The 23,136-nt window shown below is 36.5% G+C and overlaps 1 protein-coding gene across 1 annotated transcript; it reads right to left on the reverse strand.

Annotated features, from left to right (window-relative positions):
* LOC139141042 (D-3-phosphoglycerate dehydrogenase-like) lies at window positions 1-13,362 on the reverse strand. The gene is made up of 11 exons (XM_070710613.1): window positions 13,096-13,362; window positions 11,511-11,662; window positions 9,895-9,960; window positions 9,136-9,289; window positions 8,715-8,847; window positions 8,150-8,298; window positions 5,949-6,101; window positions 4,788-4,926; window positions 3,097-3,224; window positions 2,044-2,257; window positions 1-1,531 (listed from the first exon to the last, which is right to left on the reverse strand). The coding sequence occupies exons 1-11, from the start codon at window positions 13,309-13,311 to the stop codon at window positions 1,386-1,388; spliced, it is 1,650 nt and encodes a 549-aa protein (XP_070566714.1). The 5' UTR covers window positions 13,312-13,362; the 3' UTR covers window positions 1-1,385.
* Window positions 13,363-23,136: the final 9,774 nt, after the last annotated feature.

The raw sequence follows: 23,136 nt of genomic DNA on the forward strand, positions 1-23,136 counted from the left end.
TTAAAGTTCATGAATTTAAATCACTTTATTTTTCTTTGTCAGTACCAGCCTGGATGGCCAGATATGTTATTTCAAACACAAGTACATTTACAAAAGGAAAACTGTAAAATTACACATGAGGATGGCAGTTCTATAAATACTGGACACTGCAGGACCTCAGTATGAAAACTGCTAGCTCATTTGTCCTCAAATCGCCACAGTGTCCAAATAGAGTAAACCCTGCAGAAGTCTTTTGCCCATCAAAGATGAGGTGTTTGAAAATTACGAATCATAGACATTCACACCAAAGTTAGAATATATGAAGATTTTTTCCAGTCAATGGACTTGAATACAAATAATAGGGATATCTTGTATGATTAAAGAAGTCTTGCATATTTGTCAGAACCTTGAAATGTAGGAGATGGATGGACAAAAAGTATCTTCAACCCACTTGCAGAAAAAGTTGATGTTGGTGAGTTGATGTGTAACTGAAATAAATGATTTGATGAGAGGAGTGACTGCCAAGTTTAAAGATAACTGGCTTTGCTCTTCCTGACAAACAGTATATTTAAGTCACTCTACTTGTTTGTAAATAATCTTTACACAACTTAATTTATTCAAACGCCATTGACAATCATAAATACCAAATGTAGACAAAAGTAGGAAAAAAGAATGTTCACCGAAAGATAATAAATTCTGTGAATTTTGGGGGGTTAATCTTTGGAGTTAGTTTTCTGATCATTCCGGATTCAAAATATACATTTTAAATCTGAAAAGCATGAGTGTACAGCTGTGATTTCCACACTTTGCCAGCTGAATATGTCTCTTTTGAGGCTATGTAACAGGTACAGATGGAATTTCATTGTTTTTAACTTGTACAGTAATAATACTGGAAAACAAAAAGCAATGCTAAGCAATGTCTGCTATCTAAACATTTCACACTTCTCATATCATAACACTTGCTTTTTTTTTCAGTCAGTCCTTATGTTGGTTCAGTTATTTATATTCTACTGCTATGAGAACATAACGACCAACTTTTCTCCTGTTATTGCTCAGGTACACGAAAAAATCATAAACTTCTACCTGTATTCTGATACAGCACAGCTAGAAAGCAGCAACTTGTAATATATTCAGCCTTACTGTTGGGTTTTTTATATCAGCTGTTACAGAAGGGTACAAGCACATGCCAACGAATCTATAACAGTATCATTTCACAATTTACATAAATTTTTAGGATTAACAGAGGCATTTGAAAGTAATACCGTTTCATAATTCGACTTCTCTCCCATTATGGTGATTTGTGATGGACGAGATCGGAATTAAAAATGTAACTTTTTTCATAATTTAGTAACTCCAGCCAGAAGGCTGCAGACTAAGAAGATGACATGGAGCAATACACTTTATGTTTACAGGCTGATCTGATTTATCTGACTGGCATGGCTTTTGATTGCGTCAAGGGAAGCCAAGGGCTGTGCTAGATGCATGGCACTCCATCCGTCACTGCCCTCAGTTGAAGAGTATGAAAGGACCTGTGAGCTTCCGGCCAATGCCCCTGAAACAGACATACAGCTTTTGTAAGCAACAGCTATGATGAGCAAAACATGAATGGAAGTGCCATGTAAACTATAATCTTGTCCAGCATACGTTTTGTCCACAAAATGTAGACATTTTTACTGACAGATGGAAATATGTTTCGTATTTGCAAAGTTAGAACCTTGTATTTCAACAAACTTCAAGGAGAAGTGGAAGAAAATGAACTAGTTTCAGAGTAAAATAATTTAAAACAATAGTGACAAAAGTTACAACTACTGTCCCTTGAAATACAGTTTGAACAATAAAGAGTGGCAGAGTTTTCTTCCAGGAAAAAGCTACAGTGCGATGAGAACAAAGCATGGGACACTAATATCACTCTCATAATCCATCTTACATTGTCGAGTGAAGCAGAAATGAAACAACAAAAATCACAAAGAATTTATTTAATTATTATGTATGATACAGTTGCAATGTTAAAGGAGGAAAAGTTCAAATCCCTTTATTGACCACATGAAAAATGCGAAAACTTACCAGTGATGGCAGAAAGCTGACCACCTTTGTACAGCAAGACATTGCCAGACAGTAGCACACCACCCATGAAAGTGGCCCCACCTACATCAACCAACAGTGGACCGGTCCCTTGCACTGTGCCAGTGACCTTGTGGATGGCGCCATTGTTGTCAAGGGTCAGTGTCACCCCTGTTTTGCAGTTGGCCAGTCCCTCATTGGAGTGTTGGCAAGTGATCTGTTGGGAATTGGAAGCAATATGAGGACAGGTAATGGTATAGCTTTGATCAAGTCACATGGATTTTATGAGATTATATTGCCAGTTGCAGGTAATGGAAACAGTGAGCCGTTCCCAGGGGACTTGTGTTTAGATAGCTGGCTATTCACCAGATTTATATACTTTGCAAATGGTAAACTTTCATTTTAGTTGGACGGGGGTTTAAAAACAAAATTGCATTGTCACTTACAGCTATTAAACGTAAAAAAATGCCAATTTAATAGTATCTCTCCTAGGATGCTACAGTTCACACCTACTGGTTTGAATTTAGATGACAGTGTATTTACAGTGTACTTTCAAATGACCTTGGAGGGTCTATGCTAGCAGGTTGAGCTATCAAGTTCAAAGAAATGAGGTTTGATTTGAAAAAGAATCCAGTAATAGTCCATCAATAATCTGACTATCAATGTTCAGTTTTGAAATGTCAAAATTACTCCAACTGTTGAATTTGAATTTGTAATATTTTTGGCTATATCAATGCCAGAAAAGAAACACTAACCAAAGTTTTAATTGGGTCACAAAATTTTCAATGTTATTTTGAATTTTCCACCCACAGATTTCTTTGCTGGGTATGAACAAAATATCAAAATCCTCTTTTATACAATTCCTAATTGTAATTTAGTGCTTACTATATTTTTATGTCATCCTTGTCATGCTGAAGTCCATTATATTTGCAATGCATGACAGCACTACTCCCTGGACCCATTTCCCTATCATGTCATGAATCACTCACTGGTCATGTAACACTGAGCAGACACTTGAAATCACTACAGCTCCCATATCAGTGGAAACCATCTTACCTTAATGCCCAGTTCCTTTGCATAGAAAGGTGCGCTGACCAAATTAAGAGAGTTAGCCACCTGGGCCTTGAGAACACCAACAGCAACCGCTGCCGGTAAAAATGACCCGGCCGACTCAAGATCAGTACCTGGTGGTTGGAAATATAAAGATACATTACTTTTATGAAAATTCACAAAGTCAAAATTTTACGAAAGTGTGTATTCAACGATAACAAAATCTAGTAGGACATTCTCAACATACACGCATTCATATTACACCATAGCCTACAACTGCAGGAGTGTTCCAAAATAAAGCTTTGTTTCCCTGACACTCACATCAAATGTCAAACAGAAAGAATGTGAACAAGATTTCAAAGTTGTTAGGTAAAATCTTTGTCCTCCGCTTTGAATTTTTTTATCAAAATCATTATTTTTCATAATGCCAAAATTAAAATTTATTTTCAAGTACAGCAGTTCTAGATCCAAACTCACTGCATGCCTAATTTCTTCAAAAAAATACCCTCATGAGAATACAAAATGACAAATTCTTCATGCCAGTGATGTCTGCTGTAATTTTTGTATTCAAGAGAGGATTTGAAACCTGCATTACTTGACAGTGGTTGAATAAACACTGTAATCCAATGAAATTCAATCACAGTTGGACATGCAAGGCTAGCTTTCATGCCATCATTACAGCGATGGTAATCTCAGAGTTGTGAACAGTGGCATTAAAAAGACATCAATCTCATCATTTCCGGCATGGAGATAAAAAAAGCAAATTACAGCTCAATAAAGATCACGGGCAAAAGTCTTCCTACTCTTGACAACTCAACTGGAATGAATGTATATTAACATTTCAGCACTCTTACTCTCAAAGGTTACTGCATTCTTTTTTCAAAATATTCCTGCCATGGTTCACTCTTCAGTAGTGCTTTTTTTAAAAATCAAATTGTCCCATCTGATTTCATTATCTCACAACATTTCTTTCCTCAAAAGTGTTTCTATAAACTGTCACCAAAAACACTGTACATAGTCATTGCAACTGATGTCCTCAGGGTAAAAAAAATTACAATTTTTCCGTTCATAATCTTGAAAATAGCCATGTCTTCCAACCTAAAAGATTCAATCCTTTCCAAGCTTTGCTATATCCCTTTCGTTTTCAATAGAATGAATGGACCCTACAATCTGATTAAAATCAGATGTACAGATGCTGAAGTCTCTACTACTTCTTGTTTCTACAAGAAATGACTAAGAATAAAGAAATCACCATTTCTAAATCTTAGTTTTCATCAAAGTGGATGGACCGACAGACAGGTAAATGGTTTTGAAAGGTTAAGGTAGTCCACGGCACAAAAATGAAAGATTTCACTTTTGCTAAAAATTTTCCTCAAGCAAACTTTCAATCTCTCTTTCAAAATCAAGAACAAAAATCGGGTGTCAACGTCCAAATTTTGGAAGTACTGAAGCAAATTACCCAATATTTACTGATATTTTCCACAAAACTAAGCTAGAAAACTTTACTTATTCCAAGAGCTTAAAAATTAGCCCCCCCACAAGTGGTAGACCAAAACAGAATTGTAAAAGTTTGAAAGTCTGAATATCTGTCCCCGAGGTGCATTCTACCTTAAACAATCCCCTTATTTCTGATGAAATTAGACTTCATAAGTATTGGCAGAGACGACGACTCAAAAAACAGTAGAAGGGAGACTTACCATAGGTATTGATCTGTACTTTAGTTTTTGCATTGACCTCACCAGCGAGGGCAGCAGCTACAGCTCCCAGCCCTTGACCTAATGACACAACTGGACGTGTATCTGGTGATAATGCATTGCTCAGTGCCATGGCATTCACCTGCAGACAGAGTTTTTGGGGAAAATACAGTAGTTTGGTGAGCTGCTTACATGCAAGAAATCACGCCTTATTCTGTAGACTTCTAGCGCAGTGAACAACTTTAAAAGACTTCACCAGTTTACAACTTAATTTTAAACACCTTGACATGTTCTATGATAAATAATGATGTCTATACAGAGGTGTGGTGGGGGGGGGGGGGGGGGGGAAGAGGAGTGTTGTCTTAAGTCACATAGTTTCATTTGTTGCTCCATGTCCACAGACAGAACTGCAAGATCTTTTCAAAGAGGCAGAAGATGATCAGTTGAGCTGTTTTACACTTTCACTCAGACTCTGCACCATGAAACTCTGTATAAATCCCTTTTAAAATCACACAATTACAAATTGTAGGCTCTGAGCATTTGTTAAAGAGGAAAAACCAAATTGCCTGAAAGATGATATATTTGACAATGATCTTTACTGTTCTTACTCTATGGATAGAATTTCAATGTTGCTTTCCATGAAAATGGTGAAAACCTAAATTTCTCTTCAGTTTTTAAAGGAAGAACATATTATTGGAAAGAATGATTAAGATTTTAAGAAAAAATATTTGCTTAAAGATCTGTCGATGGGTTGCATTCTGAACATACTATGTGAAATAACCCTTGCAGTAATGTTTGCAGGATTTCAAACACACTTCAATGATTTTTTTCATACCGTCATGAAGAGTAAAATTTCCATGGCTTCAACTAGTACATCACATGACAAACAAGAAATATGCAACAAAATGATTAGAATGTGAATAATTTTTCATGAAGATGGCACAAAACCTGTAAGGATGTGTGAAGGTTTATATATATTTCATAAGCCATCAGAAATACCATAAAGGCAGTATCTGCAAACAGGGATGTGGGTGTTTGCAGTTAAGGGATATCTGTCAATGATATTCATATCAATATTAATAAATGATAGAAACCAGGTTACATTGCATCAGACAATTTTTCATTTTTCTACAGAATGGATCAACTTAGAAAAAGACAACTTACTCCTCCTTCAAGTCTTTTGCCTTTCACCAAGTCGACAAACTGTTCGGCGATTTCTTCAGCGACTCTTTTCTGGGCTTCTGTAGTACTGGCACCTAAATGTGGTGTGGCTATCAAGTGTGGATGATCAACAAGATCTCTGTTTGTCGGAGGTTCCTGTAAAAGACAAACATGATGTTTTATTCTTGGTCTGTTTTCCAAAAACCCAGAAATCTTCCGAATGAAAATCCCTAATTATTGGTGTATGAAGCTTTAAAATGCACTACTAATTGCGTTTGTTTTGTTTCAGGAAAAAATCTCCTTAAATGTATACAGAACATAAAAAGCACTGAACATAAAGATTGGGAAAATTGATTCTTCAACATTAAAAAGTTATCTCAACAAAATTTCAAAAGATCTGCTAGGCAATACCTTCATCTTTAATTTTTAGAAAAATCTCTCCTATCATTTTATACACACCCTAATAAAAGGCGCCTAAAAATTTACTTTTTGATGGGGTCATTTCTGAAAACCTTCCTTAAAATTAATGGAAGATGGGAAAAATTTTTTCACAGTAATTTCTAATCATCTACATGGCAGTAAAACCATTCAAGATATTTTTTCTCAGTAAATATGACAATCAAATAATATGCAATTATGCACTGAAATGAAAAGAATATGAGAATTCACTAAAAAGCTAATAAAACGCTGAATTATTGATTCATTGTATTTCGTTCAATCTGTTCAAAGAGTAGAGACGTCACTGCTGGTATTAAAATGCAAGAACTTAATAACTACATGCAATGTATACGTGATGAAAGTAGAAAACTGTGTAATTTTTCTAGGTGTATCCACAATGATTTGAAGTGTTTAATGGGCTGTGAATAAGTTGGATGTTTAAAAGTGCCACGGACAATATCCCATTTAAATAGAACTCAATATGCCCAAACTCCCACACAGACTAGGCAATCCAAATATCTGTTGTATTTGTACAGTGGTTACATTTTAACAGCTCAATGTTTCATTCAGTAACATGTATTTCGTTTTTTGTTTTTGCAAAAGACACATTGATAACAGAAATTCTAATAACATACATTGTATGATTTTGTATTTTGAAGAATTGCAAAAACATTGCAAATATTGCAGTCATTCTCTTTGCCAACAAACTGACTAATGCGCAAGGATATTCCTTTTTCCATCTTTTAATAAAAACATAAGTTATTGAGTGGTGAATCTGTCACCATTTCAACATCCCAGCTAGCTTATTTTGTAAGCGAGGCAAACAATCTGCTTAAACACAATTGACGTACATTTACACTTTCATGTTCAGGATGCTCTTTTTTCCACAATATCATAAGTTATCCAACATCTTTTCTTAAATTGACTATTTGGAGTTCTGTTTCACTGCAAATGGACGATAGTGAAAACCAGCTGGTCTCCAAGCAAATCAAAACTAAAAAGCAATTTATAAACAAATGAGCTAGTAATTCCATTAAAATCCAATCCATGGCTGGTTCATCCATGCCCGACCCAATTTCAATCCCTTTATACAGTAACATGAATTTCTTTCACTCTGGAAGTTATCAAATTTTCTTGATCCTACAGAGCTAATACTGAGGTATTAAAACAAACCCCTAGTGACAGGTATCACAGAATCTACTATTATTAGATAGAGATCACAGTAATTCATGCGAATTATCTAGATATTGCTGACATTTTCCTTCCTACACACATATTTATCACACAGAACACAGAGACATAAATTGGTTGATAAGAAACTAAAAATATATGTGCATGCACGCTTATAAATCTGATATTGTCTGCATGTTTTAAAACTAAACCCTTCTTTAGGTATTGTATTGAATTTGACACCCTTACATCACCAGTGTAAAGTATACATTCAACAAAATGCCACTTTGAAGATTAATGCTGAATCCACATACATGGCATCAAGCTCAGCAACGGATTCAGCATACAGAGCTAATCCTTTCTCTTCTTACAGACAAAGCTCCCTTATTCCAAACGCAATTTCTTGATAGTCAATGTATTATTTTGATTGCAATTCTGATACATGCACCAAGCTACTACCTCCTTCCCATTTGACAAATTTCAGGTGAAGATTTTAATATTAGAAAACTTTAAGCATATTGTTGAATGCTCTCTACAACATTTCAAAGCCCTGAAAATGAAGTTTTGAAAGATGCAAGATTTAATAGACCACTCACTTCAACAAAGACATCCAATGCAGCACCGGCACACTGTCCAGAGTTGAGAGCACGAAGCAGAGCCTCTTCATCGATGATGCCACCGCGAGCTATGTTGAGAACGCGGACACCTTTCTTGCATTGTTGAAATGACTCGTCGTTAAGCAGACCTACAAAACAAGAATTTAGCCATGAGAACACGCAGAATTAAAAATTGTTCTTCAGAATTGCTACTTTGATGTTTGTCATTTTCCATTCAGAAATTTCATAACATCAGCTGCAAGTAGTTCCTCATAGTGAGCATTTCCCAAATTATAAATTTTCTTCGTGCTAAATAAAAAATACCTTTTTCTCGGTTCATTACCCAGTAAAAAATAAATTAGTCATATAATGATTTACTGTAAAGTGTGTTTGTTTCTATCTGAGGATAAACACTTAAAGTGATGAGGTGTTAGTTTTCAGGGTCATAAAAAATCTCGGAGAGATATACTGGTTTGTAAAAAATAACATTTTGTTTCTTTAATTTTGTTTTTCTCACAGTCATCTGTATTCCCAATGTAATGCTGACATTTTGAGTATGTATTACCTTTAGTTTGTGGAATGAGAGGTGTATGTACAGTGATGTAATCAGCTCTGGGCCAGATGTCCTTCACTTCAAGCCATTCTGTATTGAATGTTGCCGACACTTCAGGCGGTACAAGAGGATCAAATCCAATCGTCTGAAATGAGAAAAAGTCAGCCATATTGGAACAGGACACAAATCCACTTTCATGAAAATACTATCAAAGACATGAAACAAGTTATTTACAGCATTAATATTTTGATATTTGAAATCGTATTTTATAGTCAAAGTTTTGGTAGTAACCGTGCCATTCGAAACAACTTAGGCACTGCATAAGAAACAATTAGAATTTGTTGTGGGTAGAACACCTTTACGTTCACTGAACATTTGAGCCAAAAGGAACTTCAATCCCTTGAGAGAAAAGTAAAGCATTTCCATCACTTACCGTCATTCCAAATGACTGCATCCTGAGAGCTACTTCTCTACCAATTCTGCCCAGTCCAACGATTGCAAGAGTCTTGCCGTACAGCTCAGATCCCATGAACGACTTTCTGTCCCACTTCCCTGATTTCATTGACATGTGTGCTTGTGGAATGTTCCTGAGAATTCACACGAACATTTTCAGATACAGCATGGGTTATTTCATTTGGAGAGGTTATGCACTTTAAAATCAAGTGTCAGTGTGCCCTCTAACAAACATGTATTTCTGAAAACTTTGCTTTATCTTTTAGGACTTAACGAAATTTCTTTGCATCAGCCCTATATCTTTACATGTCAAAAAATGGCTTCTGTTACAGTCAATTTGTGTGTGTACTGGCGCATCATACTGGCTTAGAGGGTACACTGTCAAGAGTATACAAAAATGTATGCATATGTATACATAGATAATTCCACATATACTGACCACAAAAGTAAACAAAATTACAAGTAAAGATGTTAACATCAAATTTTGCAAACAACATGCAAAAACAGCCACTCATACTTTTGTTTGTCATTTACTTCAATTACAAATGTACACATACAGGTATGTTACAATCATTGGACTGTTCATTTGCGACTAATTTAAATATTCATTGTACAGCTGATGTATTGATTTACAGGTCCTCTGAATACATAAATCAAATTTTATGTACATTTTTTTATATTTTTGTCTAGTTGGGAATTGTATCCAAATATCATTGCATTTGGTTTTCTGGTTTCTCACCTTGACATTGCACAAATCATGGCACAGGTATGTTCTGCAGCACTCAGTGTATTACCAGCTGGTGTGCTGAAACAAAAAACAAACTGGTAAATTTTTCTGACACTTTTTTTCCTTGATGAACACCTAACATCAAGAAAATACGACATCAAAACATTCTCAGTAAGTACTTGACTGCTAGGCTGCCTACCAGTGAAACAATCTCAAATTTTGAGAGAAATTTTATTATACGGTAATGAGTGAGTGTCAAGATAAACCTTCCTCTGATAGTACTTGTAGGTGATTTTCCAACATAACTTGCTTGGACAGTAGTGATAGTGCTGTAGAAAGCTTTGACTTTTGATTTGCCTCAAGAAAATTTTCTCACAGAGTAAACTGATAAGTGTAATTGGAGTCGCTGACTACTATGGAACACCTTGTCAAAACTGAGTAAGTTTTTAAAGGGAAGAAGTAATGTGAACACTGGTGAATATTTCTTCTTTGACAGTTCCTACGCAGCAATTGTCAATACAGACATTTTTGAAGGTTAAACTGTATGTCGTACCGATAACATCCACTTTTACATGTAGATAGTCTTACTTCCAAATACTGAACAAACATGAAATCTTTTTCAAACACATGTAAAATTTAAAATGAGGAAGAAGATGACCTTCCTTTAAAACAACACTCTTTGGGGGAGAACCATTTGATTGTGGGGGGGGGGGCGGGGCGGAGGAAATGGGTATTACAGCAAATTTTTTCCCCGCAACTGTGGCAGCGTTTTTTTTGTCTATTTTCTGTCATTACTAGACATTAAGAAATTACTGGATCAATTTTTCCCTTCTTCTTCACCTGTCAACATATTTTTTTTCCTAAAAATCCTAAAACCCCTCCCCAGAAATCAAATGATTCTCCCCTTACAAATTTTCTGTAGTGGTGTTATAGAAATCAATGTTTTATTCACAGAGGTCATACTGGTAACTTGCTGCCACAAACATTGATTTCTGACTTTGCATGAAAAGACGAAGAGTAGGAATAATCCAAAGATTGGCGATTACACGTTACAGTGAATGACATGGAAAATAATTGAGTTTGGAATAAATAGAACAGCAAAGCTAGCAACGTGAACAAATATAGGTTTATCTCTGACATCAGCTTCTTGTGGAAGAAAAAATAATTGAGTTTTAAATTGATTTGTGCGACAGGCTGCCGACAGCACAGAGTGAATGTAATTGAAGTCAGTCCAATTTGAATTAATGTCAACACCTGAAATTATCTCAGTGTAAAATTAGAACAGAGTTTTATGGAAAAAGCGATAACATAAAACGACAATTTCTGCCTACAGTTAAATGATATGCAAAATTTTTCTGATGAATAAGTGAAAGCAATCAATGTTTTGACACGCTTTTACTCAACAATGCCCATTTCCTGATGGCATTTTCAACATAACAATAAGCCATACAACATATTTTGTTAAAACATTTAGTTTTGGAGGAGAAATACAGGGAAGATTTGAAAATCTTGCAAGTTCTTCTTTCCAATTGTCACAGTACCAAAATCAACCATACTGACACATTTTTTTTGGAAATCAAAACCTCACAAAGATGAGATTTTCTTGTTGCCATGGCAACATTCCTTACTTCATAACAATAATGCCCTTCTTTGAGGCTGCACCGATGTCAATGTTATCAACACCAGTTCCAGCTCTTCCAATGATTCGCAGGTTCTTGCTGGCTGCAATCACTTCTGCTGTCACTTTTGTGGCAGATCGCACAACAATTCCATCGTAGTTCTGTGGATTGTACAAAATAAATAGGCTCAAAACAGATGTCACATCTCAGCTACAATGAGAAGTTCCTTTTATCATTATTTAGAGCTAAAATCAAAGTGCTACCATGAAAACAATATTGATTTCAGAAAATACAATAGCTTTGGTACCATTAAAATGTTTTGAGATTTGACTTCCGATTTTTCTTTCACAAAAACTTGACTTGCAGTCAGTGTATATCCTTAATCTGCTGTTCAGTGACAATGTATATTATTTATACTATGAACTAATCATGTGTATACATTTGTAGAATAGGCTGGGCTGCTAGTATTACTGTGTACATCAGTACAACATGCCAATTCAAGTCAATTCAAATTGATGGAGAGAAGGTGGAATAGGATAGTTTACTTTCATTTCATAAAAAAAATAAGATCTCAAAACTGCTTTGTTCATAAGTCACAGAGGTATCTGTGTCTCAAACCGAGAAGTTAGCAAGTACTGTGGTTTTTCTACCTGGGAAGGTTATCACGATCTCATCCAATTATAATATCTCAAATGAAACAAGGAGAGAATGAATGGATGAATGGATGGGTGAATGAATGAATGCTGATGAATGAATGAATGAATAAATGAATGAATGAATGAATGAATGAATGAATGAATGAATGAATATTGAAACTAAGTAAGTTTTTAAAGAGATCACTATCGGTTCGTTTAAATTCAACGCTAAAGGTGTTGTTACTGCAGAGGGTAGACCTTCCGGTCGAAGGTTAACAAAGGACCATGCTATAATAGAGAAACGTGATCACGCACAGAGCGGGCCGCCTGTTTGAACCTTGACATGTATTGTGGCCTGAATGAGTCTGCAATGAGCTTTCCCTAGGACCGACGCAGCGTCGCACACCGTACCACGGATGAACATGCTGCCGCGACAGCCAGCCAGAGCAGGGAAGCCCTGCAGAGACAGCGTGCTGTAGTTGTCAACAGACACTTGAGCATTGGGGCGCTGATCACGGTTTACTCGACCCCTCATATAGAGTGTCTACAACAATTAAAGGTCGATCACTACATGCTAGGCAAGCAAAATGACACCTGCGAACGGTTAGCTGGCAGTATGCAGTACCGTATGTCTCGAAGAGTTGGGTTTTCAGGCCTAACGAGTAAGGTCAGGTTGCATCATTCAGTAAGCGATGCTTCCTTATCTATGAACATTTGCTCGTCTGCATTAGAGTATCCTAACTATCATGAAGAACGTATTTTCCCATATTCTAAAAGTTATATGTTCAATGTTGATGCCACCCAGTTTGCAAATACACTGTCATGACACTGTCGGGTTTGACACTTGAGTTCACACACATGCAAAACATTGCACATGTTACTACACTATATAAAAGTCTACGGGAACCACATGTGCGCTAAACTACACGATCAAAATGTACATCTACAAAATGACTCACCGAAATTTCAGCGACTAGCTCTTCCTTCGACAGTTTTGTTTTAGTGTCAACTGCGATGCCATTTTCTTCCAATATTTTAGCACAACAGGGATCGAGAGAATCACTGATAAGGACGCGTTTCAGTTGGAAGGCCATATTTGCCGCGATGTTCACCGCTCGGAAATTTCCGACAAATGAACGAAGAGTCGGCTGCACTCGCGGAATATACCCATACATTCATAAGGTTGTGATGGGAAAGTTCCACGCAACGGAGATACCACGTGGTTTTAAACATTTGCATATGTGAGACAGCAATATGGCGGTCCTAAAAGGTCAAATGGGGTCACTCCTATCGACAGGGGCGGAGCGTCTCACCTCATTATGTTAATTTTGAGATCTTTGACAGCAACGTCGTGCACTGCACCGGCCATCAAATAAATTTACACAGAATAAAGTATAAGACAAGAAAAGGAAAACAGTTTGACCACAGGGCTAAGAAACGCAACTGTGCATTTTCAATCATTTCAAAATTCTCAAATTATAACAACCAAATGCTTTCCTGGTAACTAATCATCAGACATGCAGTGAGTGAACCAGTAGTGTCTTGGTACAGTAAAGGATAGTTCAGTAAGGTCTTTGTGTTTTGGTTTACTTTTGTCGCTACAGAGGAGAACCACTCTAATGCATCACTTTTCATACACCAATGCTTAGCTGTCAGTTGAAGAATTTGACAATGATTACAAAGCTGTGCCTTCAAACAAGAATACTTTCTCATTTCTCTCATTTATAACTTTGCAAGTCAAAATAGAAACTGCCTAAATTTCATATTCAAATCTTTTTTTCTGTTAAACGTTTTACAAATTTAAGCTTTGGAATACATGATCTGACAACTGTATGATTAAAGTTGTGTTTATTGAATTTAATAATCAAACTGTTTGTAAAGTAGAAAATTTACAGTTCTATACTGTAAATTTTCAATTCAGATCTGCCTGCCATTCTGTGTTCTGCCACATGAAAACTTAGGCTGCGTTCACAAATAACGATTAGGGGGGGGGGGGGCTGGAGGAATTTCGATTGAAATCTTATTTTTTTTCAGATCCCCCCCTAAGTACCCTAAAAAATTTTCAAATGCCCCCCCTCTATATGGTCAAAATTTTTCAAGTCCCCCCCCCCTAACTATCACAGGCCCGCATATTTGTAAAGGATGTGAGCGCAGAAAAAATAAACATGTATAGCGCCGTTCCGCTCACAGGTGTTCAACACAACCTGTTTTAGCACTTTCTATAGTCATATTCCCAAGGCAAGTTCTTTAAATGCCATCAGTGAATTTTTTAGATTTATTGGTCTAAAAGCCAACATGAGTTAATCCAACTCTGGCCAGGTCAATTGCTCCTGCTGAAGAGCACACAAAATGACAATCATGAGAGAGTAGGAAAATTGTGAATTTTGGCTAATTGCCATATTGCACAGTGACCTACCAAAAATTTGTTTCAAAACTACAAGACATATATGGATTAGATGCTACTCAAAATTGACAACACTGGAAGGTAAAATGTTTCATCAAATAAATGTTTTAATCTCTGAAATTTTGGGTGTAATAATTTTAAATTTGTTTAAAAAATAAATAATTCCATTTGGTCACATATTTTTTCTTTTAGTCTTTACTGTTCAAAGTTTTACATCAGATTCTGTAACATTTTATAACAAGAATGTGAAAATTTAGAAAATCAAGCATGATGACCCCCATCTTTTTTCTTTAATACCCGTATTTGATTATTCTCATATGCCAGAATTCAAATATTTCTATGTGTTCTTCCATGTGTTGCTCTCTGGCCTGATCTTGTGTACAAGTATGTTTCACTGTCATGAGCATCATTTGACCCAAACTCTTCTGCATGTACATCAGAGTCAGAGCTATCTCTTGCACTGATCAGGTATGCAGTGACAGTGACACTGCAGGAGGAGAGCATTAATGATAGTGACATTACCCGTAGGCAGTAGCTGTATTAACTTTGATAATTTTGGCAATATTTTTGTTCAGTTTTACAACTGCATTCTTGTTCTACTCCCTACAGCATGTTGAATTGTCTAGTATTCAGCTAATGCTATCACAGCCTATATATGTGTACCATGCATTAAAACACTGACAACTGACTGTCAGCCTGGACTCCAATTAAATTATCACCAAATACGTATTTATATTTATATATACAGGCTTTGTTGACAAACTAAATATTGTGTGTTTGCGCATGCTGTAGGGAGATAGCAGGAAACTATAGTTGTTCCATTGCATAGAAATATTGCAGAAATCATTAACAGTTGCAGCTTCTGCCCAGGTTAGGAGGCTCAAGTTTGTTTTTTACGACAAACCACACATTTAGATTTTTTCGAGATACAAGTCATGAAATGTGACAAAATGGTTCTAAATTTTGTAAATTATTACTATGATGACATTAAAAATGGTATTCATTTTTCATTGAATTATCTACAAAAACTTGGAATAGGAAAATGTAAAACACAAAAGGGAACCAAAAATTTCAAGTCCCCCCTACAGGTAGAGCAAAATTTTCAAGTCCCCCCCCTCTACTACCCCAAAAATTTTCGAATCCCCCCCCTGAATTCCTCCAGCCCCCCCTAATCGTTTTTTGTGAACGCAGCCTTACCTTCTTTCAATGCAAGTAAATTGAACTCTTTGCAGAAGTAAAAATGTCACAATCGTTTGTAACTTTTCCACAATATCTTTATTCTAATACTAAAATGTGTCCTTTCACATTGAACATACGTTCATTTAGTAATTTACACCAATTTTACAAGTCGTCAATGACTAATAATAAACAAAATACAAACTGGCTCTAGAATATTTACAGAGGAAAGTTTGCAGCATAAGTAACAGGTTTTGTCCAGAAATGTCAGGACAGTTTGTGAAGTGGGCTAGTCAAACAGATCATTTGAACTATTCCTGTGTACAAGATTTGTATCTACTTGTAGATTTTATGCTCTCATGATCAACACCAATACAAAAAGATCTACTCATTGGTTCATGATAGAAGCCATACATTTTCCTAGATTACACTGCAAGTGTCCTCTTAACATACCGATCTGATTGGCTGTTGTCATGACGATTTTGATACCACTGTATGCAAATATAATATTATCTATACACACTGTGCCTCTGTCAGGCACATGGAATTTTCAAAATTTACAATAGCAATGACAATGTTTCTAAGTAACCAAAATAAAATGCCACTTGTTTATATGTGGATTTTTATGCTAACAGATACTTATTGCAGGAAAAGTCTATGGTGGCATAAATATAAACGCTACCAATAGGAACTAGGTGTTTTTCTACAAGATGATGCATTTCTGTACTTGGATCAAAGCCCTATACATATATTATCCTCCAAAACAAACACTATACAATATGATACCCTGATATGCAAAAACAATAGTGTTTGTTTCACTTTACAAAAAAAACTATTTATATTTAAACACTTTGAAAGCTATCTCATAGAAACTGTTTCTAATGTTTGAGATTTCTGATTATTCATTATAATTTTTTAACCCCTAAAATTGTCTCCATAGTGCTTAGAAAATCAACAGTAATTTAAAGACAGACAACAGATGTCAATTTTCATGTATTTTGTACAACGTATCAACAATAATTATATTACACAGGATATTAACAATTTCGAGTTAAATACAATATGTGATTCAAAAAGTGAAGTTCATAAGTGAAGGCCATACCCAACAACATGCTAGCTGAAATCTTCCACATGGGCAATACAGTAGACTGAAAGATCCGTCGCTTGAGGGCGCTCTCTACTAAGACGGAGAGAGCGTGGAGAGCGCCTTCAAGCAACAGATCTTCCAGTTATGCATTACAGCTACTCATATGGACTCACTAATTAAGAGTCTACCATGAGTTAATGAAATCTAACCTTTGATCAAAGGTGACACCATACTGTTTCATATTGAAAGTCTAGGCATGAGAACAACATGTCAAAGCAAATGTTCTCTATTCCTCTGACAGTCGGCTGTACAGGACAGACAGACACGCAAAAATGGTGACCTATGTAAAATGTTATTATTTAGCCTATCAGTGCAAGTGACAAGAATACTTACATTATCAATTAATTTATATGATAGTAATTTGTGCCACATTTTGTGTTTTCTACTGACAAAAATGTAAGGTAAGGCAACTAACTGTCTTCTAAAGTCAACTACAGACATTCATTACGATGGAGAAACTTCTTAACAGTGATGGTGATATTATTCTCTGTGTCATGCTATGGCAAAGTGCTCTCTGTGAAATCTTCAGTGTCAGTAACCATGGATTGTGTATGATCTATCACCCTGCACTGTGTTGCCCATGACACATGAACAGAAACAACTTGACATTCTTGCAAAAAACATCAACCTCTTGCCCACATTGAAGTAAAGTGTATTAAAAAATGTCTAGAGTTCTGTTGTTGTAGCAATAAAAATATGATACCTGCAGAAGAATTGCACACAAATACAAAATCTTTTCCAATTGCTGTGACCTTGATTTCCATAATTTTTAGAACATACAGCACATTCACTAGAATTCAACTGCTACAAAATGCACAGTGTCTACAGTTTGTGCACCCAGTATAGAAAGAAATCATATTTCAAATTAAAATTATTTTCTGTCAGAAAAAGCATCACATTTGCATATAACATTTTCACCAAGTTTAGCATTAAGTTGAAATTACCTTTGGAACCTGGATTTATTCAAATTTCAAGGATATGCACTGCTAAGAATTGATGGGTTTTGAGCGACTGCAGTGGACAAATTTAAATACAGATTTTCAAAAATTCTGGTTCCCACTTTGCATTGCTTTGGCAATGACTTGAAGGATACCATTTGTAAAGATCTAATTATTCTCTGCAACAACCTGGAAAGACCATTTTCAAAATTTATGATTTACATCCAGGTTACCCTGCTCCAATAAAAGAGTAAACATTTTTGCTGCCATCCAAATGACATTTTAACTGAGCAAGCAAGAACATATATATTAATTTTGGTGTGTGGATTAATTTATTTTCTAAAAACTAAACTGTCTACAAAATAAAACAGTTGTTTGCACTGAAAAACGAAAGGCATTTTTAAAAACTTGATGCCTCTTTTCGATGTCTACAATGTCACTGCCTTCCCTATTTTTTTTACAATTTCATGATACATTGTAGAACCGTAAAGAATTATTCAATCTGATCACATCTGTTGTATAAAATATTTGACACATGAACTTTTGAGTAAATTTACTTTCTTTTCCAGCCAACGCTATCATTCAAAATTTTTAACACATGGAAACCTGACCATTCACAACTTGATGTGCAAATTTCACTTTTTCCTCAATTTTAACTACCAAAAAATGTCAAATGCAATACAAATATTGATAACATTCCTTTTGTTATTTAGCAAATAAAGATAAAATACAGCAATACAAAAGTTATCCTGCAAACAAAATACTATTCCATATCATCAATAAATATCCGTCTGGCAGTGGAATATGACATCTTTTTATCAAATTTCTTCATAATTTGAAGAAGTTTTTAAAAGTTTCAATTAACAATCAAGAGACCATTCTTCCCATCTGTCTCGGCTACATTGTGTTCAGAATGTATTATAGAACAGCGCAAATAGTCTGCACACTTTCTTTGAGCTCACCATGAGATAACGTCTGTTATACCACAACAAATTCTCTTTTTGGACAAAGACCAAAAAAGAACAACCCAAAAAAGACTCTGATACTTGAGTATATGTGGTTAAGAAATTTATTAAATTTCTAAGCCACTGTGCACTAGTATCAGGGTCTTTCTGCAAAGTTGCTGGTACACCATGAGTTAATTGAACAAAGTTACATCCATAGCAATAAGAGTGAAACCAAACTGGTTTACATGGAACTTCGTGTGACCTATACGATGCTCTCCTATGAGATCATGTTATAGAGATATAATAAATACCTTAAAAACATAAATTTTCACAGGGTTTAATTTTACTATTTTGATGTAAGTGGCATTTCCACAAAATTTACAATTGAACTCACTGATTTGCTAGTAAAACAACACAGTATATTGATATTTAATATTTTCATCAGGTTTTATCTGAGCAGAGTTCACAGATCAGCAAAAATAGTGAAATCAAATTCTATTGAAAAATTTATGCTTTTTCATTATTTTGCTAAGGATACTCTACTTTGTGGTATAGCGCTCATGAAATCTAAAGATTTGAAGCCAGCAATATTATTGTCTGCACACCTACAGTACATATTATACCCAATTTTTACTGATGATCTATTACATAAATAGTAGTTGAATAAATTATGCATTTTGATTTTTTGCTCTTCAGTGCATATTTACTACCTATTGTAAGAAATGAAAAACAACAGGGAAAAAGCAAACTCTTGACTTATTTTGTCGAGTTTCACTGAAAGAAACACAAATGTTAAAATAAAACATTAATAACACCTGGCTCTGTGTAATATTGAAGACTGAGACAATAACTTACACAAGGGGATTGTATTCCATTTGTTGCCACCCTCCACAAAGAAATTTGTTATCAATAATTAATAACCTTTTGACAACAATGGTTGGGTCCAATCCCATTGTTTTCAATGGAAAAGGTGGACCTCTGCAGTGGGAAATGGGGTGAGAGAGTTGATTCCATTTCAATGAATTTCTAACCATGGTTTGATACAATAAGTAAGTCACCATGATAAACCTGACAAAGCACTAGAAACTATTATATTCCCTAAGAGGGGAAAACAAAGCCCTTTCACAGGACTCATCCCTAACAATGACAACTGCTATGGTCTGTGTTCTATGGTGTACACATATAATGTAAGAATTCCATTCATACACAAACACACCTTTCCCTATTGTGAACATGATGAGGGTCCATTTCCATGAAAGTATGCATACACCTTACATTGGATAGTCTTTTCCAAACTGTGAAAACTGAAGAAACAGAAACTCTTCTACAGTTGTTTTTAAGAATAAGATGTCCTGGGCTGGGCAAAATAAAACAGACATCTCCCAGTTTGTCAAGATGTACACGAACAGGTTTGAAAAATGTCATTGATTGTGTAGTGCAATTAGTATGGGTAACCCTACTGGTACGTGTTTTGTAAATACTGTCATTTGCAGCCTAGGAAGTTAACTTCATTGCAAAGGAGCAATGCTTCTAAATTTTAAAATTCAGGAGCCAAATGCTCCTAAATTTCAAAATTTAGGAGCAAAATGCTCCTAAAGTTCAAAATAAAGGAGCAATTATAACCTGTTGTGCCTTGGATAATCTTTTACTTCAATAAACAACATTATTGTGAATGTACACAATATACCAGTAGCTTGTATTTGCTGCGTAGACATCTTAATCAAGATTATCTGAATCTGGTTCATTGTTCAAACAAAAGTCAGAAAACTTCAACAGTTCAGTTTCCATGAGTTCATGTCCAGAATTACTACTCATGCATGCACACTACAGAAAATCATTCAGATCTCCATGTTCCATATCTGCAGTATCATCAACACAGACAATATTCTGAGGCCACGACTGTTTTACATTTGGCCGCCTTGCCCTCGTAGATTCATTTAACTTAACCAAGACTCTGCATAAACAGTGGGGTCAAATTCAGTGACATCAGGACCTTCCAAGCTGATACGTATCAAGTCTCCCACAGTTTCTGGATGAAGTCGAGTGCGGGCTTCTGTCTTGATTCATCTTTGTGCAGAGAACCCTCTTTCACACTGGGCAGTAGAAATGGGTAGTGCTGTCATTATCTCTACCAATGTAGTATGTTCTGAAATTTGTGCGGTATGGTTCTTTTGTCAACATCAGACTCCACAACGCCATGTGTGATTTATCCAAAAACTGATTGAAGACTAAGAGCTTTAGTTGTCGCCATTCACCTGCCACATCAAAACAATACAACCATTTCTATCAAGTATTGGACCAAACCATTCCAGAAGGAAAGCCAATTCTTGTTGACCATACACCATTAGACTTTCCACTGTGTCGGGCCATGCATCATGATTGAAAAGCACTGATAAACATGCCACTGCCTTCGCTGCTCCTTGCGCATTTACCGTACCCAACAAATTTTGAAACCTTCGCTTCAGTTCTGCAACAGTTGTATCACACGTTTCGTCGATTGCCTTCTGCAGTTGTGTCTTAACTAGGGCTGGTTTGCCTTCAACTGCACGTCTTGATAAGTGATTTTTTCCGACTCATCATCTTCGCTGTCACACTCGCGGTCGTCAGTATTCTCTCTCTGTTCAGTGTTCATGCATGTACTGGTGAGAAACTGATCAAGTGCACCATTTTGTACATTCTCTGTTTTCATGGACTCCACGGTCGCGATACATGACCTCACTCCATGGATGGCTTGAGGTAGAATAACTTCATTTGCCTGTAAAAGCCGGCTCAGCGATGCTATCTGTCCGAATAAATCCAAAAGGAAATGGCAAAAGGCGGCAAATTTCACTTTTGTCATTTCGCGAACAACTTTACTTGCTCGACCTTTGATGTCAGAATTTCGGGTAGTGGCGGCGAGGTGTTCGGCATGTGCTAAAACCGCTGCATACTGGCCGCATGTTGATGGACTGTTTTTGTCCCTCTGCTTTGATGACAGAAATATACGCAGTGCTCTTTCCACGTGCGGAGCCCATCTTGTTCCCGACACGGACTTTGGAGTGTAAACATCAACTCCCAATTCAGAAGCGAGCGATGCGAGCTCTCGCGACTCTTTGGAGAGTAGTGATACGTCTTCCAAACCATATTCAGAACATCGTGAACATTTTTCACCATCGATATGCCTTTCTGTACAGCAAGCATGACAAGTTCCAGCCGATGAGGCATACAATGAAAGGACACGATGTAACTTACTTCATCTCGTAGCATTGTGAACACGCTGCAATTTTTACCGAGATTTACCGATGCGCCGTCTGCGCCAATCCGACAATCTTCGCCCTCCAGTTGTCGTCTATTTTATCGCAGAGGGATTTTGCCGCACTTACCACGCCTGCAGCGTGTGCATGTTCGAGTTCTTTCTGTCCGATGAGATTTACTTTTGGTTTTCCACTTGTTTTGTCAACATGGCGCAAGTAGACTATTTCACACTCCTGCATAGCTCTATCAGTATCGCCATCGATGAGAATGGAAATATAATTAGAATCACGAACACAGTCTGATAATTCCTTCTTCATTTTGTCCGCAATCGTACCGATGATTTCAGCACACTTATGTGTATTGTCATAGGTTGGATTGATATCGACTCCGTTTTTTCTGTGTAGGAGCAATAAACTGGGAAATACAGAGAACGGCATTTCATGTTTAGCGATCAGATAGGCGATGTTCATTTTGATTTTCATTTCTCGCAGTGTAGCGTCACTACTACCCGGCTTGTTGCTTCGGAAGGCTTTTGCCAGAGGACTAGCTTCAACAGACTGAGCGAAGTACTTGTCTCTCGCACGAATGTGTTTGAAGGAACTTGCGTGTTCAGTCAAACTCTCTTTTTTCTCGACCAGTTTACCCACTTCACTTCCGTATTCTGACTTCTCTTTTGCCGCTCGACACCATCGACACCACACGCGATAAATATTCCCACAGTGAAGATGTTTACTTTCGTCACTCATATCTACATCAAGCCATTCAAATTGTTCATGCCATCGCACAAGTTTACTGTCTTTCGACTTTCCAATCCGGGCCTGCTTGATTTTGTTCACGATCATTGATGCACCACCGCCATCTTCCTTGCGCCGTTTTGGCGTGGTCACCTCGGTAGAACCCGTACGTGCTGATGTGTCGCCTGGATGATCATCACGTGTTGAACTTGAAACTTCAGCCCGCATCTCTGTCGGTCGAAAAAAGTCTGTAATTTGTTTCTTGCTCATGATGTGTCAGCTTATATCACCGCTGTTTGAAATACTTCAGAATATTGGGTCGTAGTTTGATGAAAAGTTGTCGTGCTCCCAAGAACATGTACCTATGAGTGCAGGGAGCCGTACCGTCGCCACCACGTGTGGTTATATGTTCTTTTTTTT

The sequence above is a fragment of the Ptychodera flava genome, chromosome 9 (genome assembly GCF_041260155.1).
Source record: "Ptychodera flava strain L36383 chromosome 9, AS_Pfla_20210202, whole genome shotgun sequence".
Taxonomy (NCBI): domain Eukaryota; kingdom Metazoa; phylum Hemichordata; class Enteropneusta; family Ptychoderidae; genus Ptychodera; species Ptychodera flava.